General features: G+C 41.4%; 2 protein-coding genes across 11 annotated transcripts in view; both read right to left on the bottom strand.

Annotated features, from left to right (window-relative positions):
* dap (death-associated protein) overlaps positions 1-884 on the bottom strand; it is a 74,590-nt gene extending 73,706 nt beyond the window's left edge. Inside the window, exon 1 of the mRNA XM_078415365.1 lies at positions 722-884. Coding sequence (XP_078271491.1) covers positions 722-776 — 55 coding nt within the window. The 5' untranslated portion in view covers positions 777-884. The remainder of the gene's footprint in view (positions 1-721) is intronic.
* Positions 885-15,529: 14,645 nt separating this feature from the next.
* ctnnd2b (catenin (cadherin-associated protein), delta 2b) overlaps positions 15,530-21,727 on the bottom strand; it is a 775,275-nt gene continuing 769,077 nt past the window's right edge. For all 10 annotated transcript variants that reach the window (XM_078415264.1, XM_078415272.1, XM_078415320.1 and 7 more), the window contains 2 exons: positions 20,650-20,726; positions 15,530-16,439 (listed from right to left, as the gene is read on the bottom strand). In XM_078415264.1, the coding sequence (XP_078271390.1) occupies positions 16,179-16,439; positions 20,650-20,726 (338 nt within the window). In that variant the 3' untranslated portion in view covers positions 15,530-16,178. The remainder of the gene's footprint in view (positions 16,440-20,649; positions 20,727-21,727) is intronic.

Here is a 21,727-nt window from a genome sequence, read left to right as displayed (position 1 = left end):
TTATTTCTCTTTACAATAGTTGGCAGACCTTCCATCACTGTCATTTAACTCAGTCCATTAAACAAATCTCATTCTACTGATTACAATTTAAAACAGGAACCATTAAATAGCAAGCAGGAATACACAAAATTGGAATTTATGCAATAACCCCAAAGCTAATTTGCGCCAAGACGACAACATTTGATTACTTTATCCACCTGATATTTTGCCCAGTCCCTCCAAATTAAATATTTCTGCTCAGTGAATAAATAACAGGTATCAACATGCAAATTCTTTCTGGGTTTTAAAATAAAAATTCAGTCAAGTGCAAAGGAAACCCTGCTACATCAACAAGTTGAATAAGTGTTGGAAGAGGAACAATGATTGCTGGATCCTATTAACTGGGCAGCACGACTGTGTCACTTAGATTAGGCATTATACATAGACATAAATATACATAGACACACACATACGCCGAACTTTTTTTTCTCTCATTTATTATATTGTTTACATAGCACTATGTTTACATATTCTGTTGTGCTACTGCAAATAAGAATGTCATGGTTCTATCTGGGACATACGATAATAAAACACTCTTGACTCTTACTTTATGCCACAGTTGCAGAAGTGATACTTCCAACTTCAAGCCAACTTTGCAGCCACTAGAGCGACAAGAGAGGAAAAGCAAAGTAATTAGCGGGTGCCGCGAATCGCCATTGTTGCAATCAGAGTATGTACATACCGGCAGGCAGGTGGCCCGCTTTGGTTTCCACCTTCTCCTTGGGTGGGGAAGACATCCTCGCCCCTTCGCTGCTCTGACGGCTCGGCTGCAAAGTGGCAACGTGGCTCCACAAACACGGTGGCCCAAGCGGGGCCCGCCGCGCATGCGCGGGGAGCAGGGGAGGCGTCCAGCGCTCTCCCAGCGTCTCCTTTCGTTTTCCACTCCGGCGGTGACGGTTGGCGGGCGCTCACGCGGAGCGGGGCGGGGCGGACGGACGGGCGCTCACGCGGGGCGGGGCGGACGGACGGGCGCTCACGCGGGGCGGACGGACGGGCGCTCACGCGGGGCGGGGCGGACGGACGGGCGCTCACGCGGGGCGCGTCAGTGGGCGGGAGGGAGGGAGGAGGAGGGCATCGTCGTCGTGGCAGTCGTCGTCGCCGTCGTCGCAGCACGGGTTCAGCCGCTCGTTGCTCCCAATGGAGACTGCAGGTGATAGAAACATAGAAAATAGGTGCAGGAGTAGGCCATTCGGCCCTTCGAGCCTGCACCACCATTCAATATGATCATGGTTGATCATCCAGCTCAGTAACCTGTACCTGCCTTCTCTTCATACCCCCTGATCCCTTTAGCCACATCTAACTCCCTCTTAAATATAGCCAATGAACTGGCCTCAACTACCTTCTGTGGCAGAGAATTCCACAGACTCACCACTCTGTGTGAAAAAATGTTTTCTCATCTCGGTCCTAAAAGACTTCCCCCTTATCCTTAAGCTGTGACCCCTAGTTCTGGACTTCCCCAACATCGGGAACAATCTTCCCGCGTCTAGCCTCTCCAACCCCTTAAGAATTTTATATGTTTCTATAAGATCCCCCCTCAGTCTTCTAAATTCCAGTGAGTATAAGCCCAGTCTATTCAGTCTTTCTTCATATGAAAGTCCTGCCATCCCAGGGATCAATCTGGTGAACCTTCTCTGTACTCCCTCTAAGGCTAGAATGTCCCTCAAATTAGGAGACCAAAATTGCACACAATACTCCAGGTGCGGTCTCACCAAGGCCCTGTACAACTGCAGCAGAACCTCCCTGCTCCTATACTCAAATCCTCTTGCTATGAATGCTAACATACCATTCGCTTTCTTCACTGCCTGCTGCTCCTGCACGCTTGCTTTCAATGGCTGGTGCACCATGACACCCAGGTCACGTTGCATCTCCCCTTTTCCTAATTGGCCACCATTCAGGTAATACTCTGCTTTCCTGTTCTTGCCGCCAAAGTGGATAACCTCACATTTATCCACATTATATTGAATTTGCCATGCATTTGCCCACTCGCCTAATCTATCCAAGTCACTCTGCAGCCTCCTAGCATCCTCCTCGCAGCTAACTCTACCACCCAGCTTCGTGTCATCCGCAAACTTAGAGATGTTGCATTCAATTCCCTCGTCCAAATCATTAATATATATTGTAAATAACTGGGGTCCCAGCACTGAGCCTTGCGGTACCCCACTAGTCACTGCCTGCCATTCCGAAAAGGACCTGTTTATTCCTACTCTTTGCTTCCTGTCCGCCAACCAATGGGAGTTTCAGATTGCACGGGGAACACCAGATGCCCCACTGGCTCCCAGTACAGTACAGTACAGTACAGAATCAACTTCAAGCTCCTCCTATTCACATACAAAGTCCTAAACGGGCTTGCCACCCCCTATATCAAAAATATTCTAACCCACCACTCTATCTCCAGGTCCCTCAGGTCGGGGCTACTCACTATCCCGCGTTCTAGGCTTAAGCTCAGGGATGACCGCGCTTTTGCGGTTGCAGCTCCTCGACTGTGGAACAGCATCCCTCTCCCCATCAGAACTGCCCCCTCCATCGACTCCTTTAAGTCCAGGTTCAAAACCTATTTCTACTCCCTAGTGTTTGAGGCCCTCTGACGGGGCGTTGTGAACTGTTTATGTATGTGCTGTTATGTTTGTGTGCCATTGTATGTTCGTTCTTAGTACCTGAACTGATGTACAGCACTTTGGTCAACGTGGGTTGTTTTTAAATCTGCTATACAAATAAAATTGACTTGACTTGACTGGAAGAAGAACTCGGGTGGTTGGTGGGTGGGCGAAGAGATAATGGATGGTCCGGGGAGAACCAAGATGCAGCGCAGAACATCACTCCTGAAGAAGGGTCTCGACCTGAAACGTCACCCATTCCTTCTCTCCTGAGATGCTGCCTGACCTGCTGAGTTACTCCAGCATTTTGTGAAATAAATACCTTCGATTTGTACCAGCATCTGCAGTTATTTTCTTACAATTTCCCTCCTGTGATAAATAAAGTTCTATTGTATTGTGAAAGGACCAGAAAAGGGAATGGTCGTGGGGAGAAAGAGTAAGGTGTGGGGTGCTGGGCCCAGGGTCCTCCACTGTCAGAGTGAGGCCCAGTTGGTCCAAATTGGAGGACCAACACCTTATATTTTGTTTGAACAGCTTACATCCCAGCAGTATGAAAATTGAATTTTCTAACTTCAAGTAATCCATGCGTTCATTCTCTATCCCTCCCACTTCCTAGTTATTCGACCAGTCTGACTGTCCCCCTGATTAAATGTTACCTCTGGATGCTTCGTTGTCACCTTCTCCTAGCTAACAATGATCTATTCTACATTTTCCTTGACTGATCTCCTTTGATGTCTCATTTCCACACCTTACACTTCCTTATCTCTGTGTCACCCTCTCCCCTGCCTCTCAGTCTGAAGAAGGTCTCGACCCGAAACGTCACCCATTCTATCCAGCGATGCTGCCTGTCCCGTTGAGTTACTCCAGTATTTTGTGTTTATCTTTGGTGTAAACCAACATCTGCAGTTCCTTCCACCCATACCAACCTCTCGGACTTGGCCTCCTCTATTGCCACAGTGAGGCCACAACCAAACTGGAGAAACAGCACATTGTATTCCGCTTGGTCATTCCGAATGGTATGAACATTGAATTCTCCAACTTCAAATAATAACCTCTGTTAAATAGAGAATAGAATTAACTTGAGATGCAAAGGATTGTAACCATGAATTTGATTATTTTCTCAGTTTATGCTTATGTTAGGTGCTGGAATGTTTTAGCAGGTCGAATTGTTATTATTAAATTTACGTGATCATCATTCCAGTGTGCTCATGGCTGCATTTTTGTTCAACATAATAGTGAAGGTGATGCCAGTCATAATTTTGCTGTCCTCAGCCAAATTTACACAGCTCTGTTTGTCTATTACTTCTGTGTTCAATTATCTGCTTTGACTCCTGGTTAAATAATGTCTAATTTTTCAACATTTCTTGTCTATGTTTTCAAATTCTCTGGTATAATTCTGCTAACTACGTATCAGCTTTCCAGCAATCTCCTTGGCATGAGTGCATTTAAAACATAACTTTCCCGTAACCCATGGTAAATGATACATTCAACATGTGGGCAGCATGTTATGAATATTCATTGCAATATTTGTCACACATCTTTGTACCTCCAAAATAGGTCAAACTCCACAGTTGTGAAAAATATTTAAGATGAGGTTTCCTTCAGATTTGATCTCTTGACTGACCATTACTGAAGTGAATGTCTTAACTATGGAATTCCTTCCCTAAGCCCTTCCCACTTTTCTTAACATATCCTACAAACACACTTTTAAACTTATCTTTTGGCTGTCGGCCATAATATTTCTTGCGTGACTGTTTGATGCCATATGGTAATGATTCTGTATGAAACTGGTTGTTTGGTTCATTAAAGACAGTAAATAGTTTTAGTAGCTAAAATCTACTGGATATGAATCCTTGTCTCAGTCTTTTCAGCATAAAGACTTCACGAAATATAAACAAAAAATACTGGACATTTCAACAGGGGAGAGAGAAATGTGGATAATGTTTTAGGGCTGTGCTTTGTGAATAATCACCCCTCTTGCCTTTTAGCCCAGCCTTTTGATAGTAAGTGCTATTGCAACATTGGATGAGAAACTGCAGCTACAGTACATACTTGAATGGTGTCAATCTTCTTGAGTACTGAAATGGAGGAGGAGACGACTGCAAAGGGCCTTTGTGACCAGCTGCTTCTGGGACTTTAAAATAGCGCCAAATGGCACCTCTTGCATATGGTCTTGGTGGGCTGATCTGTGCATACTGCACTAACTGGGGTGATTGTGCTTATAGTCTTGCGAATCTGTATGCAAAAAAAATATTTCACTATACCTGGTACACGTGACAATAAAGAAAACATTGATCATTGATAGCTAGCACTTTGCACCTTTTCTTTGCACCACTGAGGATATTTTTTATTCACTGAACATGTGAAGGTACATACAAAATGTTGGAGTAATTCAGCGGGACCGGTAGCAACAGACAGAGATGCTGTCTGTCCCGCTGAGTTACTCTAGCATTTTGTGCCATAATATAAGAAAATAACTGCAGATGCTGGTACAAATCGAAGGTATTTATTCACAAAATGCTGAAGTAACTCAGCAGGTCAGGCAGCATCTCAGGAGAGAAGGAATTGGTGACGTTTCGGGTCGAGACCCTTCTTCAGACTGGCATTTTGTGCCTATCTTCGGTTTAAACCAGCATCTGCAGTTCCTTCCTCCACATGTGAAGGTACATGCAGCAGTTTGACTGTCATTGTCCTGATTTTTAAATAAATGTTCTAATACGACAATCCATTTAGTTTGTTCATTCTTTCACAATTAGTTGACTGGGAAGTGGTAGGTGTAATGTTTTTTTCCTGATATTTCTGAATTCATCTTCATTGTGAGTTGCCTTTTTGAATGTCTGCAGTTCCCTCACAGTGCAGTTCATAAGAGGATTTCAGGATTTAGGCCCAGTGACAATGAAGAACTGATAACAAATCAGGCAGGTGTGTAACAAGGAAAGGAAACCTGCAAGGAGTGGTGTTCTTGTGCATTTGCTGCTCTAGTTTATTTGTGGCGTTAGAGATCATGTGTGTTTGGTAGGTGCTATTGAAACAGAATGGATGAGAAACTGCAGTGTGCACATACTTGAATGGTGTGAATTTTCTTGAGTAGCTAGCATTGCACTATCAACATACCTAACTTGTATGTAACAGAAAGGCCTTGGTGTAAAAAAAATTGAGTCACATGCCACAGGATACAATATTTCTTACTGGCTCATTTAGCCATGGTATTTGTGTGGCTGGCTGGTCCAGTAAAGTTTCAAGTCAGTAGTGATGGCAATGCCATTGAATATTAAGTGCAAGTGGTTAGACTCTTGTTGGCGATGGGCATTTTTAGAACATTGGTGCAAATGTTACCTGAATGTTATCTAGGTCTTGCTGTCTGCAGATACGGTCTGCTTTATTTCTGAATTATGAATAGAATTGAACCTTGTGCAACCATTACTGAACATCCCCACTTCTGAGCTCATGATGAAAGGTCATTGGTGAAGCAACTGAAGATGGTTGGACCGAGGACTCCTGCAGTAACGTCTTGCAGCTGGGATGATTGACCTCCAACACTCACAACCAACTTCCTTTATGTAAGTTATCTATTGTCTATTGTGATACCAATCTCTGGATTGCTTTCCCTTTGCTCATTAACTTTAGTTTTACTCGGGTGCCCGATGTTAAATTTGGTCAAAAATCAAATAGTTGATCCATCTCAACTTCCTCCTGAGATACTCTGTGATGCAGGATTACTTATTTAGTACTTTTCACTGAACATGATTGCAGATATTCCGCCTTTTCTTTAGCACTTTCATGACAATATATTATAGGACTGTAAAGCTTCAATATGGTGTGTTGATTAGGAGATAGCTTAATATTGATGCTGATTTGGCCTTTTAGCCAACATGTTATCCTGTATATGGAATTCCACTAGGATCCCACTACTGGTCACATCTTCCCATCTCCACCCCTTTCTGCTTTCCGCAGAGACCGTTCACTCCGCAACTCCCTGGTCAACTCATCCCTTCCCACCCAAACCACCCCCTCACCAGGTACTTTCCCCTGCAGGAGATGCAACACCTGTCCCTTTACCTCCCCCCTCGACTCCATCCAAGGACCCCGACAGTCTTTTCAGGTGAAGCAGAGGTTCACTTGCACCTCCTCCAACCTCATCTACTGTATCCGCTGTTCCAGGTGTCAACACCTGTACATCGGTGAGACCAAGCACTGAACTCCTCCGCTCGGTCCGCCTTAACCTACCTGATCTCCCGGTTGCTCAGCACTTTAACCCCTCTCCCATTCCCAATCTGACCTTTCTGTCCTGGGCCTCCTCCATTATCAGAGTGAGGCCCAGCACAAATTAGAGGAACAGCACCTCATATTTCGCTTGGGTAGCTTACACCCCAGCGGTATGAACATTGACTTCTCTAACTTCAAATAGCCCTTGCTTTCCCTCTCTCTCCATCCTCTCCCCCTTCACAATTCTCCACCAGTCTTACTGTACTTACATTCTATCTCTGTCCCACCCACTCCCCTGACATCAGTCTGAAGAAGGGTCTCGACCCGAAACGTCATAGTGAACCTGCAATACAGGATATGTAGGATGTGAAGGAAAGAACTGCAGATGCTGATTTAAATCGAAGGAAGACACAAATTGCTGGAGTAGTTCAGCGAGAAGGCAGCATCTCTGAAGAGAGGGAATGGGTGACGTTTCAAGTCATATTTACCTATTTGGTCCATACTGGTTGCTGGTGAAAGGTAATTCATATTTGTTTTCAGTGATTTTTGTTTGTGATAATAAGTATGTAATTACAGAGCAGAACAAATGAAAAGTCAACTTCTTCAAGAAATGAGAAGGGTGTTCTTTTGATGCTTCTTGTCATCGTTGAGTCATTGGTACGTTCAGTCATTGATAATATTGAAGCGAAATGTAGGAAGAATGATACCCAGCTATACGAAGGAAGTAATTGGAAAGGATGTAGAGAGATTCACCAGGATGTTAATGGGACAACCAATTAGGTTATTGGGGGTGGCTGGATAGGCTGGGACTATTTTCTCTGGAGCACAGGAAACTGAGGTGTGAACTCCTTGACGTACATTGAGGAGCATTGATAAAGTAAACGCTCACCGTCTTTTTCCCAGGGTAGAGGATTCTAAAACTGGAGAACATAGGCTTAAGGTGAGAGAGGAGAGATTTTAAAGGAACCTTGAGGGCAACCTTTTCACTCAGATGGTCGCCCATAAATAGAACGAGCTGCCAGATGAAACTATAGACGTGAGTACAATTATGATTTTCAAAAGACATTTGCACAGTTATATGGATAGAGAAGGATACAGGCCTAATATAGGCAAATGGATTTGGCCTGTATCATTCTCAACTTTGTTGGCATGGACAAATTGGGACAAAAGGCATGTTTCTGTATTGTAGAACTCTAACTGTATGCGACACGGTGGCGCAGCGGTAGAGTTGCTGCCTTACAGCGAATGCAGCGCCGGAGACTCAGGTTCGATCCTGACTACGGCGCCGTCTGTACGGAGTTTGTACGTTCTCCCCGTGACCTTCGTGGGTTTTCTCCGAGATCTTCGGTTTCCTCCCACACTCCAACGACGTACAGGTTTGTAGGTTAATTGGCTGGGCAAATGTAAAAATTGTCCCTAGTGGGTATAGGATAGTGCTAATGTGCGGGGATCGCTGGGCAGCGCGGACCCGGTGGGCCGAAGGGCTTGTTTCCGCGCTGTATCTCTGAATCTAAATCTAAATATATTGCTCATAAATTCCTGTGTGATATTAACATTGAGATCACTGCAATCATTCTTGAATGTAGTCAGATTAGATGTATTGATTATATGAAAAGGGACAAAAAATGTCATGAAGCCATCACGGTTGTGCTTACTGTGAATATTGTCACATACCTTCTCAAAGTTTGTGATTTATGTAGAGCTGTCATTGGCTGTCAAATGGCTCCTACAGCCATTCTGAGCAGACTGATGCAAATAGAAGCTACCAAATCAGGATTTATCTTTAATCATTCAAGTTCTTGTCTGCTGTTTGTTTTCTCGTCTTTTATAGAGTTTAATGACTTGGATGACCTTTTCCATTATTGGGTGTTAATATCATGCATTCCAGATGTTTACTTTCTCATTAGGAGATTTCCCATTCAATGATTCTATGAAATGTACAGTTTAGCGTATTTCTTCTTCTGCCACTGTTGTTAGTTGAAGGTTTAATTTTCCTCTGGGTACATTGTTGATGCTCGCTGCTTGCCACTGATAAGATGGACAGCTACGTTCTCAGTTAGTGTTGGGTTATCAATACAGTATTGTTTACTGTTAAGGTCTTGGAAGGAAGACCTTCCAATGTGCCTTGTTTGTGCTAATTTTGTTCTAATTAATTGCCACTTTGTCCACATCATGATGATCACTTCATCTCTGTTTCCTTCCACTTCACCAAGGTCCACAAGTCCCCATAACCCTTTTAATTGCCCAATTAAGACTTTCTGTTACTTGAGAGACTTCAGCTTGTTAATGTCTAAAGCATATGTCATTTGTTTGATGGGACCCACACCTCATTTTAACTTGGGGCTCCCAAAAGGTGGTGGTCACTGCCAGCATCTGCTAATTTTCTCACTTTTACATGTCAGTGGGCAACACTATTTGCCATTGATCGTCATGTTAGCAATCTGGTTCTATTTGCCACTTGGAAAATTCTTGATCATGTGAATTTCACAATTTTGAAATGTACCAATGATTAAATTTTTAATATACCAGAGATTTTTTGTCTCTTTGTTTCTATTCATGGTGCACACCCATCTCTTTTCATCACTCATTTGCTGCTTATGTTATCCTTGTGTCATGGCATAGTACTCTGAAGCTCCATCTGTAACTCTTTGGTTCTTCATCACTGCCATTTGTCAGAGTATAGGATCGTGATATTATGTTCATCCTCAGTCTGCTTCTCGTAATTCTGCAGTTGATAGGCTTCCATTCAACCAGAGATCCCTCCATTCCATTGTTCAAAGGGGTGGCAATATCCTTGTAAGTTGTCCTGAATACAGCCGTTTTTCCCCTCAGGCTGTTATTAATAATCATAATCCTATTCATTTATTTTTGTTGTCTCCAAAGTGGTAGTGTCTCATCTCTGCTGTGATGGTAACCAGTTTTTGTGTTTAGTGCACTATTATTTTATTTATTATCATTTTGTGGATTGAAACTTGACTGATGACCATAAAATTCTGAATGGGAGGGATGTTAGACCAGTGGAGAAAGAGAGGGATGAAAATGAGAAGCAGATGTGTATGTGCAGGAGTTGAGAACAACTGGAGTAAAGAAAACAAAGGAAAGATGCTGGTAAAGGAGAGAAGAGGGAGTAATGGGGATGGATTTACTTTACAACTTTAATATCATGCAATGTGGTTCTGCTTTATATCCATCTTTAGACCACATGGACCAGGTTGCTTTCCACAGGATTCTACATCCCTGTTATGGGCAGTCCAAAGGTTCCAGGTCTCAGCATGCCAAGAGATGCAACCTACAGATGGTGAGCACGGTGACCCTAAATGGAGGAGTATTGTTTGTGTTATTACTATGCAGACTTGAAATATTCTTGATTAGGTTTTGAATCTTTTAATGGGCATTTGTTGGAAAGGGAAAATTAAATTTAGCAGTCTATTTTAGCCAGTCAGAAAATTGATCAGTTGTCAATCATTTTTTGATTCCTACTCTTAAATAACAATTCTAATTTGTGATTGAAAGTTCCTTTGTTTCCTTGTTTAGGAATAATATAAAAATAGCAAGAGTGAGGGAGAGATCACTCAAATGTTCATCCAAGTAACTGTGTTAGGTCAGTATTAAATCCACAAAACATCTTTACAGACTGATGATCCACTCAGTTGAATGACATTTTTGAGAGAGAGAGAAATCACGAGTGTTGTTTTGTGAAGTGTAATGCAATGTGAAATTGCACGCTCTGTTATCTTGTACACATATCCTTCATTCTCATTGATTTTCACGGTGCTGCCAAAATAAAATGCTGCATACTGAAATATTATTTGCTGTTATTGCTGCTGACATATGCAGAAGTTCCATCATTTTACTCTGTTGTATGTAAACCTACAAAGCAGAAAGCATTTATTATTTAATAGGTCAATGAAAGTGACTTTCAAGCCATAAAGGTGGTTGTGTTCTGCAGTATAAATGCAAAATGTTAGCTACCATTTTTTTTCCAGAAATGTTTGCATTTTAGTTTTGTAACATGGAAACCTATAGTTTGACCATCAATATAATTTTTATTATTTGTTTCCATCAATAGTCTGTCTGCATTTTCACCTAAAATATTCCTCGCCTTTAACAAACTCCTATGACTTCTATATATTAAATATTTATTTGATCCTGTTTGTTTTGCTTTTTCAAGCAATTGTTCCCAACACAAATGGCCTAAGAATCTGCTAAAGCAATAACACTGCCCCACTCCTTAGAATAGTTCACAATCCAGTCAGGATGGAGCTTAAGTGGGCATGAGCACAACAGGATGAGTGCAGAGCATTAATGGGAATGGATTAGCCGAGGTAGGGAACACAGTGATTCTTAGTTGTGCACTCTGTTACTTAGGAAAAATGGAGTCTGAGTGCCACTGATTTGTGAAACTTTGCTGATAGACAATAGACAATAGGTGCAGGAGTAGGCCATTCAGCTCTTCGAGCCATTCAATGCGATAGAAAGTTGTTTGCCCCAAATTACAAAGCAACTGTACTTCATTGCAGAGCACAGGGAACACTGCACGATATGAAAGGTCTGCAATATTTTCCTGAACATTTAGGCCATACAAAGGGGATCAGATTAGGGTATGAATCCAAAACACTGGTTTGGCACAAGACATGTTGGTTAAGGAATTGAAACCAATGCTGAGCTGGAAACAATTATCCAAAAGATTTTTAAATAGTTAATTGGCAACTATTTACCTGTAGTTTCAATTGATTTTTCTTTTCTATTGTGCACCTCGCTAAGCCACAACAGTGCTGGAGTGTTCTGTGCAACAGTGTAATTGAAGATGACTGAAAGCAATTTCCCTTGTTACTCGCACTGTAATTTCTGTAGAAAACAGTAGTGTGTGGAGAATAATTGCATGTAAATTATATGCATGGGAGCAATCACAGCTATTTACAAGTGTGTGTCAGCAGGTTTGATTACCAAGGGATTTACACAATCAGCTCCACTGAACCTGGCCACAGGTAAATGCAACCATTATTAAAAACTACAAGTGCAAGAAAAGCAATAAAATGAATAAATTGCAATGTTGACCTTTTATTTGATGGCAGGAATAAACAAAGTGGAGGAGGTTATGCTTTAGTTTTATATAGCCTTATCTGAGAACTTTGTTCAGTTTGGCCTCTATAACAAGAAGGATGGATTGATTTTGCAGAATTGTTCGATCAATTCTGAGTTCGGCCATAGATGGATGGCACAGTGGTGCAGCAGTAGATTTGCTGCCTTACAGCGCCAGTGACCAGGGTTCGATCTTGACTATGGATGCTGTCTGTACGGAGTTTGTACGTTCTCTCAGTGACCCGTGGGTTTTCTCCGGGTGATCCGGTGTCTTCCCACATTCCAAACACGTGCAGGTTTGTAGGTTAATTGGCTTTGGTAAGTTGCAAAATTGTCCATAGTGTGTAGGATAGTGTTAATGTATGGGTTGATCGCTGGTCGGTATGGACTCAGTGGAGCGAAGGGCCTATTTCTGTGCTGTATCTCTAAAGTCTAAAGTAAAGACACAAGAATTTGCAGGATAGAATCATGGTACTGGTGAAAAAAAAGATGTGAAATGCCTGCGATTACCCAAAGACATTGTGGGGTAGCAAATATTAATAAAATATAAACATCCCAAAGGAGGAAAAAGATTGATGGGCATGCAAGAGTGATTTATGCAATACTTATATAATGATAATTGCAAGGTATAAGAGCTTCTGTGATTATATTGTCTTGCAGCAGTAGAAATGATTAACATCTCAGATATTACTCACTTCCAACAATAAATCAGCTGAGCTCTTTTTCTGTTGGAAAGCTATGTAAATAGCAACAAATGGCTTTAAGGATGAATAAGGTTTGATCCTTTGCACTTACATTGGAATTGGTATCTGATATTGTGTTTGGCAATAAAGTATTGCCACGAGTCATATATACATTTTACAATTATGCACTTTCAAGTAGAGGCAAGATTATAATTTCCTAATTAACCAACTATTTATCTCTTCCTTGTCAGCCTAGTTTTAAAACAGGATTAACATGCAGCAGGACAATGCACTGAATGTTCAATGAAGTAGGGAGATAGGACAATATCATGGAGTAGCAGTTATAGATCGGACAGGAGACCGAAATACAAATAAGGGTCAAAGAGCATTGTAGGAGAGACCAGATGTTGCCTTTGCTGTGCAGTTCATTAACAGGGCTTGAAAATATTCTACCAGTAAATCTATATCTATATATTAAAACTCTCGTTTGTTTGTTTGTTCCTGAACTACAGCCAAAACGGTACACGATAGCGCAACAATTTTAGGCCCACCTTACTCACCGTCGTCCCTTTGGTGCTAATGGAAGAAGTTTCATTGAAATCGTGTTATATTTTTAAAGTTACTCACATTTTAAAGTGTAAATCTATCTCCTAGGGAGGGAGTGGGAGGGGGGAGGATAAGGGGGGTTCAAGGGGATGGAGTGGGGGGGGGGGGAGGGTGAGGGGGGGAAAGAGAGGGTGCTGCACCAATGCAGGAGAGGTTTGGGTCCAACGGGTCCACTTGGTCTCGTACCCTTTAAATTTCAATACAGTTATGTTTAATCATTGATCTGATTTAAGAAATACACCAACCAATTTATGTTCAGAGAGGTTGCACAAGCAAAGTGAAAATTGTCAGCTAATGTCTAGAATGCTGATTGCTTTTCTTTGATTTTATTTTAATTTATTAATTTTTCAGGCTCTGAACATTACTGGATATGGACCAATGTATAGTATAGATGGGTCATCTTGATCGACATGGATGAATTGGGCCAAAGGGCCTGTTTCTTTTCTCAATGATTCTGACTGCTCTTCAAAAAGATTAATTGGTGGAGTTTCATTGAATGATCACAAATAGGTGTAATTTGTGGAAAGATGAAAGGTGGCACACTAAATTATTTGGCTGGAGAATGAGGTTTGGTGGGTAGGACCAGTGCTTGCATGATTTTGAATTGGCTTTAAAGGCAGAAGAAACTTTGTGGTTGTAGGCAACTTGCCTTTAAAATTCTATCATCTTTTGCATGTTTTTGGGGGGTTGCAGGTTAATTGCTAATAGAACCATAAACTGCACATAGCAAATCAGTGGAGGATCTGGCAATATCTAATTTTGTTACCCAAAGCACTGTGTCCTCCCTAATTACAATATTGCAGATAAATTCCAGAGGCATTTACTGTACCCGTCTGAAAATTTTCAAAAGTTGATATATGGGAATGCTACTTGGCTTCATTGCGCTATTTAAAGAAACTTATTGGAACAGTTGAAAAATGTTTAATAGCATCAGTTTATTTTTTTTAAATCACATCACCCAGTTTTCTTTCAAGACTGCAGTTTAAAGGCTATATAATCTCCATATAACCCAGAATGCCATTTACCCTTTTATCTTCATTGTTGACAAAACACACTGTAAAAAGCATTTAACAAATTTAAATCTTGTCTATCTACATCTACAAACTGTCAGCAGGACAATTAGCTACCCATCGATTTTCAGAGTATTTTTTCCTACAATTAGAATTTGAAGCTTTTTTTTAACTTCTCATTTGGCACCAATGAGTACTGCTGCACTATTCTCAGAAACAATGTTATTTTAAAGAGGGCAGTATACCTTTTACGTCTGCCTACACAGGTAACTTTGAATCACAGCTAAATAGAACATATCTTTCAGTACGCCACCACCCTTCAGTGTTTCTCAATATATAATGCAATTCTTTGAAAAAGGTACTTGTTTCCATGGAACCCAGCACAGCACGTTAAATACAATAAAACCCTTGAGTCTGTATGTCAATCCCAGGTATGTTGTAAAATGACTTGAATGTTTCCAAATCAAGACCAGGAGCTCTATGGTTTGGGCATACACATCAACACATGCTCATTAAAGGCTTGAAGTGAAAAATTCACTTTTAACTGAAGCCACCCACCTGAAAACCCATGAGATTAAGTGCAATTTTACACCATACTCCACCCTATTGTTATAGTTTAATTAAGGTAATTAAGTGACATTAGGGTGGGTGTTATAGTCAATGTGGTTTTACTGGTGTGTTTTGAAAAAGAATTAAAACAATAATGGGTAGAGTGTAAAACCAGTGTTCCATCTGATCCTATGGACCTCCCTCTTGATATATTAGGTTAGCATTACCTCTTATCCACTTGCCCAAGTCTTTTTCTTAAATTCAGTCTGATTTAGGCCTGAAAAAGGATACTGCAGATTCACACGAACAGACTTTATGGCACATTGGAACTATTGTTGACTTTGTATCAAGAGAAAGAAACATGGGAAAAAAATATTTTTTCCTGAATATTTTTTTACAAACATGGATGACAACTTCATTTATTTACTGTTAACACTGTATTGTCATAAACAAAACTGGTATAAATGAAAAATTGTCTTCAAATATCTACATCTAAAACTTTAGGCAGTGAGAGAGAGAGAGTGCGTCTCATCAAATGAGCTTGTGAAATGATGCTCATAATATAAGCGACTGATGGGGTTTTCAGTTAGTGACCACACAAACAAATCCACATACCATAACAAACAATACTGCTAAATACTTCCTTCAGTTAGTTACTTCATAAAAAAAGAAAACTTGGAAATTCACACATGTGCTCAAACTCGCTTACACTTTTGTTGTTCGTAATTAAAATAGTATTAAGAACAAGAGACAGAAGGAGTACTTTGGCATTGCTGTAATGGACACAATGCTCTCATTGATCAGTAATGTACATCCAATACTTCACAACAAAGCATTAAAATGAAAAAAAATGAACCCAGGCAGGCGGCGAGAGAAATGGTCTTGCTGTACAGAAGAAAACCCGACTGAAAAATACAAGCTGTGACACACGAGAATGTTTGTCTTCAAGAGGTGACAGACTGTCCCCGTAACAAGTGTAAACACATTCAAGCTCTTGTGCTTGACCTTTGACTTGGCCTCTCCCATTTCCCTCCTATCACTTTCAACCACTTTCCATTGCCAACTTTCATTGCTGTCCACAATGCCATTTTCTTTGCACATAATAGTATTCCCCCCTCCCCAACCACCCTTCTCTGTATTAACAACAGGAACTTTTAATCATTTCCCACCACACCCATAACCCCTGCTCTCTGGTGAGCAAATTTTCCATTTCCTTCATATGAGCTGAATGTCACTTGCATTTCTCTCAGTACTTATCCATCCGACCACCATCTACCACACTTCACCTAATGACTGTCTTAGGGAACAGACCTCTGACAGTCTAAGACTTGCTGAAAAATGTCTTGTGATATTCATGCACATGCACAGTTCCCAGGGGCTTTTTTTTCTTGTGTATCTGCCACCTCTGCTTAGACCCAAGAATCAGGTGAGGCTGGATAGTGGCTTGTTTCGTAGTTTAACTCACTATAGGGACGCGCGGCAGAATAGAAATCAACATAATTGCCTGTTGACTTCAGGCCGAGATGCATGTTATATTCACTGGTTGCTGGACGACTGTGCACTTGATCTTCAAAGAAAGAGTCATCATAATTTCCTGTAGAGTTTTGATAGGGTTGATAAGTGTCATAGTCTTTTCTACTGGGTTCCTGTGCAACAGGTTGTGATGAAACCTGTAGAAAAGAGGAATCAGGCCATTATTCTCAATTTAAGCACTTGATGACAACTGCAATTTCCCCCCTTCTAAATTGTCTAATTACCTTCTTGAAAGTCACGACAGAATCTGTTTCTTCCACCATTTTAATTTGTGGATTTCAGATAAAAAGCAACACTAGAAAGCTTTTCTTCATCTCCCATGTACTTAGTTGGTAATTTGAAAAAATATTATGCCTTTTCATTACCAATGTTTCAAGCAATAGAAACGGATCCTCCCCAAATGGTCCATCAAAATCAAGTAGAATTTTGAACATTTCTATTATATTCCTCTTGGCCTTCTGCAAGATCAAAGACAACTTACCCAATCTCGCTACATATTGATTTTTTTTTGCTTGTATAGAACTAGTTCACCCAATAGTACAGAAATCTTCTAAATTAATAACAATTTGCATAACGAATGTAATTTTAGTTTTAAATACATTCTGTGGTATTTTCTGAGACCATTGATGGCAAGTCGGCAGAAAGTGGGTTTGATCTGAGGCTTCTACCAGTGTTGTACTACCAACTCATTGGAAGAAATCTGGCACAGATCACATAAATTTGGCGTGATTACCAAGATATATAAAAGGATTTGAAACGATTTTTCCTGGTGGAGATTATTCACAAAATGCTGGAGTAACTCAGCAGGTCAGGCAGCATCTCAGGAGAGAAGGAATGGGTGACGTTTCGAGTCGAGACCCTTCTTCAGACTGATGTCAGGGGGGTGGGACAAAGGAAGGATATAGGTGGAGACAGGAAGATAGAAGGAGATCTGGGAAGGGGGAGGGGAAGGGAGGGACAATCTAAAGTGGGAGAGGTTGATGTTCATACCACTGCGCTGCAAGCTGCCCAGGCGAAATATGAGGTGCTGTTCCTCCAATTTCCGGTGGGCCTCACTATGGCACTGGAGGAGGCCCATGACAGAAAGGTCAGACTGGGAATGGGAGGGGGAGTTGAAGTGCTCGGCCACCGGGAGACCAGTTTGGCCAACGCGGACCGAGTGCAGGTGTTGAGCGAAGCGATCGCCGAGCCTGCGCTTGGTTTCGCCGATGTAAATAAGTTGACATCTGGAGCAGCGGATGCAATTGATGAGGTGGAGGAGGTCCGCGTTGGCCAAACTGGTCTCCCGGTGGCCGAGCACTTCAACTGGAATTTAGAATGATGAGGGGGGATCTTATTGAAGCATATAAGATAATTAAGGGATTGGACACAGTAGAGGCAGGAAACATGTTCCCAATGTTGGGGGAGTCCAGAACAAGGGGCCACAGTTTAAGAATAAGGGGTAGGCCATTTAGAACGGAGATGAGGAAGAACTTTTTCAGTCAGAGAGTGGTGAAGGTGTGAAATTCTCTGCCTCAGAAGGCAGTGGAGGCCAGTTCGTTGGATGCTTTCAAGAGAGAGCTGGATAGAGCTCTTAAGGATAGCGGAGTGAGGAGGTATGGGGAGAAGGCAGGAACGGGGTACTGATTGAGAGTGATCAGCCATGATCGCATTGAATGGCGGTGCTGGCTCGAATGGCTGAATGGCCTACTCCTGCACCTATTGTCTATTGTCTATATCCTTCCTTTGTCCCGCCCCCCTGACATCAGTCTGAAGAAGGGTCTCGACCCGAAACGTCACCTATTCCTTCTCTCCCGAGATGCTGGCTGACCTGCTGAGTTACTCCAGCATTTTGTGAATAAATACCTTCGATTTGTACCAGCATCTGCAGTTATTGTCTTATATTTCCTGGTGGAGAGTTTACATTAGTAAGCATTTTCACAACAAAGGATAGAGGAAGTTTGGAAGTCACTCAAAAGGTAAGGAAGGCAAATGCAATGCTAGCATTCTTTTCGAGGGGACTAGAATATAAAAGTAATGATGTAATGCTGAGGCTTTATAAGGTGCTGGTGAGGCCACATTTGGAATATTGTGCACAGTTTTGGGAAGGATGTGCTGGCTTTGGAGAAAATTCCAGGGGAGGTCTACAAGAATGACCCCAGGGATGATTGGGTTGATGCATGAAGTGTGTTTGAAGGCTGAGGGCCTGTACTCGCTGGAGTTTAGAAGGGTGAGGAGGGTTCTCATTGAAACCTACCAAGTAATGAACGACCTAGATAGAGTGGACATGGAAAGGATGTTTCCAATAGTTTGAGTATCTAGAGCCAGAGGGCACAGCCTCAGAATAAAAGGACCTACCTTTAGAAAGGAGATGAGGAATTTCTTTAGCTAGCGGGTGGTGAATCTGCGGAATTCATTACCACAGACGTTTGTGGAGGCCAAGACATTGTGTATTTTTAAAACGGAGATTGTTAGGTCTTGATTAGGAAGGGCGTCAAAGATTACAGGCAGAGGGCAGGAGAATTGGCTAGAGAGGGTAAAAGAAATCAGCCATGACTGAATGGTGGAGTAGATGCAAAGTGCTAAATGGCCTAATTCTGCACCTATATCTTATGCATCTTGTCATGTGAACTTCTAGAGTAAGACAGGCAGATTATTGTGAAGTAAGAATGGTGAGTAAAAGGAATTGAAGTGTAAATCAGCCCTCATCTAACCACATGGTGGAACAGATACAAGGAGCTGAATTACTTATTCCTTTTCCTCTAACCTATCACTGGATGGAATAGAATTGCAGTTTATAGATTCATAGAGGTATACAGCATAATATTAGGGTCTTAGATCCAACTTGTGCATGATTCCTATCCATACTAATGCCATTTGACTGGATCTCTCTAAACCTTTTCTATCCATGTACCTCCCCAAATAACTATCAAATGTTGGAATTGTACCTGCCTCTATCCCTCCTCCGGCAGCTTATCCCATTTACCCACCACTCTCTGTGTGAAAAGCGTGCCCGACAGATCCCCTTTAAATCTTTCCCCTTTCACTTTAAACTTCTACCTTCTGGGCTTAGACTCCCCAACACATGTAAAAGGTTGTGACTCTTTACCTTACTACACTTCTCATAATTCTCAACCTCTAAGGTCATCCATTAGCCTCCCTTGCTCCAGAAAAACAGACCCAGTCTATCTAATTTTCCCTTAAAATTCAAGCCCTCCAGTCCAAGCAACATTCCTATGAAACTTTACTGTACCCTCTCTAACATAATCATAGGCGATCCTGCTGTAATCGTAGACAACTTTCTTTGCTGCCCATTATACCATGAACTTTGGTGTCATCTGCAAACGTACCAATTACACCACCTATATTTTCTTCTAAATCATTAATACATATGACAATTAAAGGATCGTGCACCGATCCCTGCGGCACACCACTGACAACAGAACCCAAGTTTGAAAAGCAACCCTCCACTACCACCCTCTGCCTCTCACCATAAGTCAACTTTGTATTCAGTTTCTTTCTCACCCTGGAGCAGTTCTGGACCTTGTCAAAGTCCACTGCGCTTCCTTCATCAATCCTCTTGGTCAGTTAACATGCTTCTTATAGAAGGAAAACCCTTACTGGCCAGCTTTGTGATCTACAATTTAGTTACCTCAAAAGCTCTTGTAGGGTGAAAGACAGAACCATTCTTATGGGTTGGGCAGGAATTTAAATGGTCCCTATGAGTGCCCAGGAAGGAGAGGAAAAATGAGCAAAATAATGCAGATTACTGAGAAAAATATATATTTTATTAAAAGATAACAACATCCTCAGCTGGAGATAGACTTCAACATGGTTAGCGCATGTTTGCATCATTAAATTTAGCGAATTAAACACTTCCATTTGGAGATAAACTTAGTAATTCAACGATGTGACATTCTTCTCCACTGGGTTCCCCGAACTTTGGCCCCATCCATACCCCGTAATTGAGAATAAATGAATAAATAAGGCCGAGCTTTCTTTAAAAGAATACCAAATAATGGTTTTCTTCTTCCACCAGCTTATAAATAGCACATAGATCATTATATTTCTGTATGTTTTGGGGGGAAACAAAGTAAAATAAGAGCAAATAGCTACAATTTACTGTAGTAAAAAGTAAACTGCTGGATGAACTTAGTGGATCAAGCAGCACCTGTGGAGGCTCTAGATTCCAGCATCTGTGGTCTCTTGTGTCTACAGTTTATTGTAGTGTCTGCAGCATTCTCAATGGTAAAAGGAGACGAAGGGAGAGAAAAGCTGCTTCAATTAGTTGCTTAGCTCAGTTATCATTCCACATGGGCAGTTAATAGTCCAACATATAAATAAGATTAAAAAAAAAAAATAGCAGACCTGGTTGTGCTTGATAGCCTCAACGGGAGTAGCATAGGAATTCCTGTAGCCTGATCCAGCCACTACAGAGAGCTGAGCTGTACAAATAAAAATAGGTAATGTTAAGGCATGTGGTACAAGGGGTCATAATGAAAAAATCAATGTCACTAGTTAAGTCTTGTTATGCTAGCAAATGCCTTCCTGCAGCTGTTGAAGATTGAGCTAAATCCTTTTACCTCTGAAAATCCATTAAAAGCTTTCAAAGAAGAATAAAAGTAAGTTCCCTTCATTATTTCCTTTGCTTTGTTTTTTGGTCTCTCTAACCCAACTTGTTTGCCCTGCAATTCCAAATGAAAACTGAATTAATGTAACCCCATCATCAATATGATAACATCTTGGAATTTACTACCTAACACTGCAGTGGTAGCATTTCAATAAGACCCACCACCAGCACCTGCTCAAGGAAGTCCCAGTGTTGGGCAATAAATCCTTTCCTAACTGGTTAGCCACATCCTGAGAACAAGTACAAAAGAAGTAACAATATGTCGGCTCCCATTGGAAAAGGGCCTTTTCCTGTTGAAGACCAGTGTTCTCCTAGTTCCTGAGAGTAGGTCGGAGCAAAGATACAATGAAATATGACTCAATTTTATTTCCTCTTTTGCACTAAGATAATTAAGACTTTCCACGTGGGATGGATAGTAGTATCAGGACCTTTGATTTTAATGAGATTGATTACAATGACACACTGCACAATATAACATCTTTGTAGTAGATTAATCAATGCCGGTCCTCCAGAAAATGATTTATTCTGTGAAGAATCATCTGTAGACAGTGGTTTTAGAGTTTGCGATATGTGTCAACTCCTGCACTGAAGGTATTTATCACAATAATCATAGCCTGGAACGCCCCAATTTTGCCCCACTCATTAAATAATGTTGCTGTTGTAGCTGAAGCCCATTGTCCAAAGGATCCTAGGGTCAGTTGAACATTCAAGGTTCCAGACAGGCTTAGGGACAGCGCATGAAAGCAAGGTAAAATAAATAGTTATTAAAACTGATAATAAGGAAATTTAACCCACCTCCACTGACTTTTTTAAATT

Source organism: Rhinoraja longicauda, chromosome 2 (genome assembly GCF_053455715.1).
Source record: "Rhinoraja longicauda isolate Sanriku21f chromosome 2, sRhiLon1.1, whole genome shotgun sequence".
Taxonomy (NCBI): Eukaryota; Metazoa; Chordata; class Chondrichthyes; order Rajiformes; family Arhynchobatidae; genus Rhinoraja; species Rhinoraja longicauda.
This window is presented reverse-complemented; position numbering and strand designations above follow the sequence as displayed.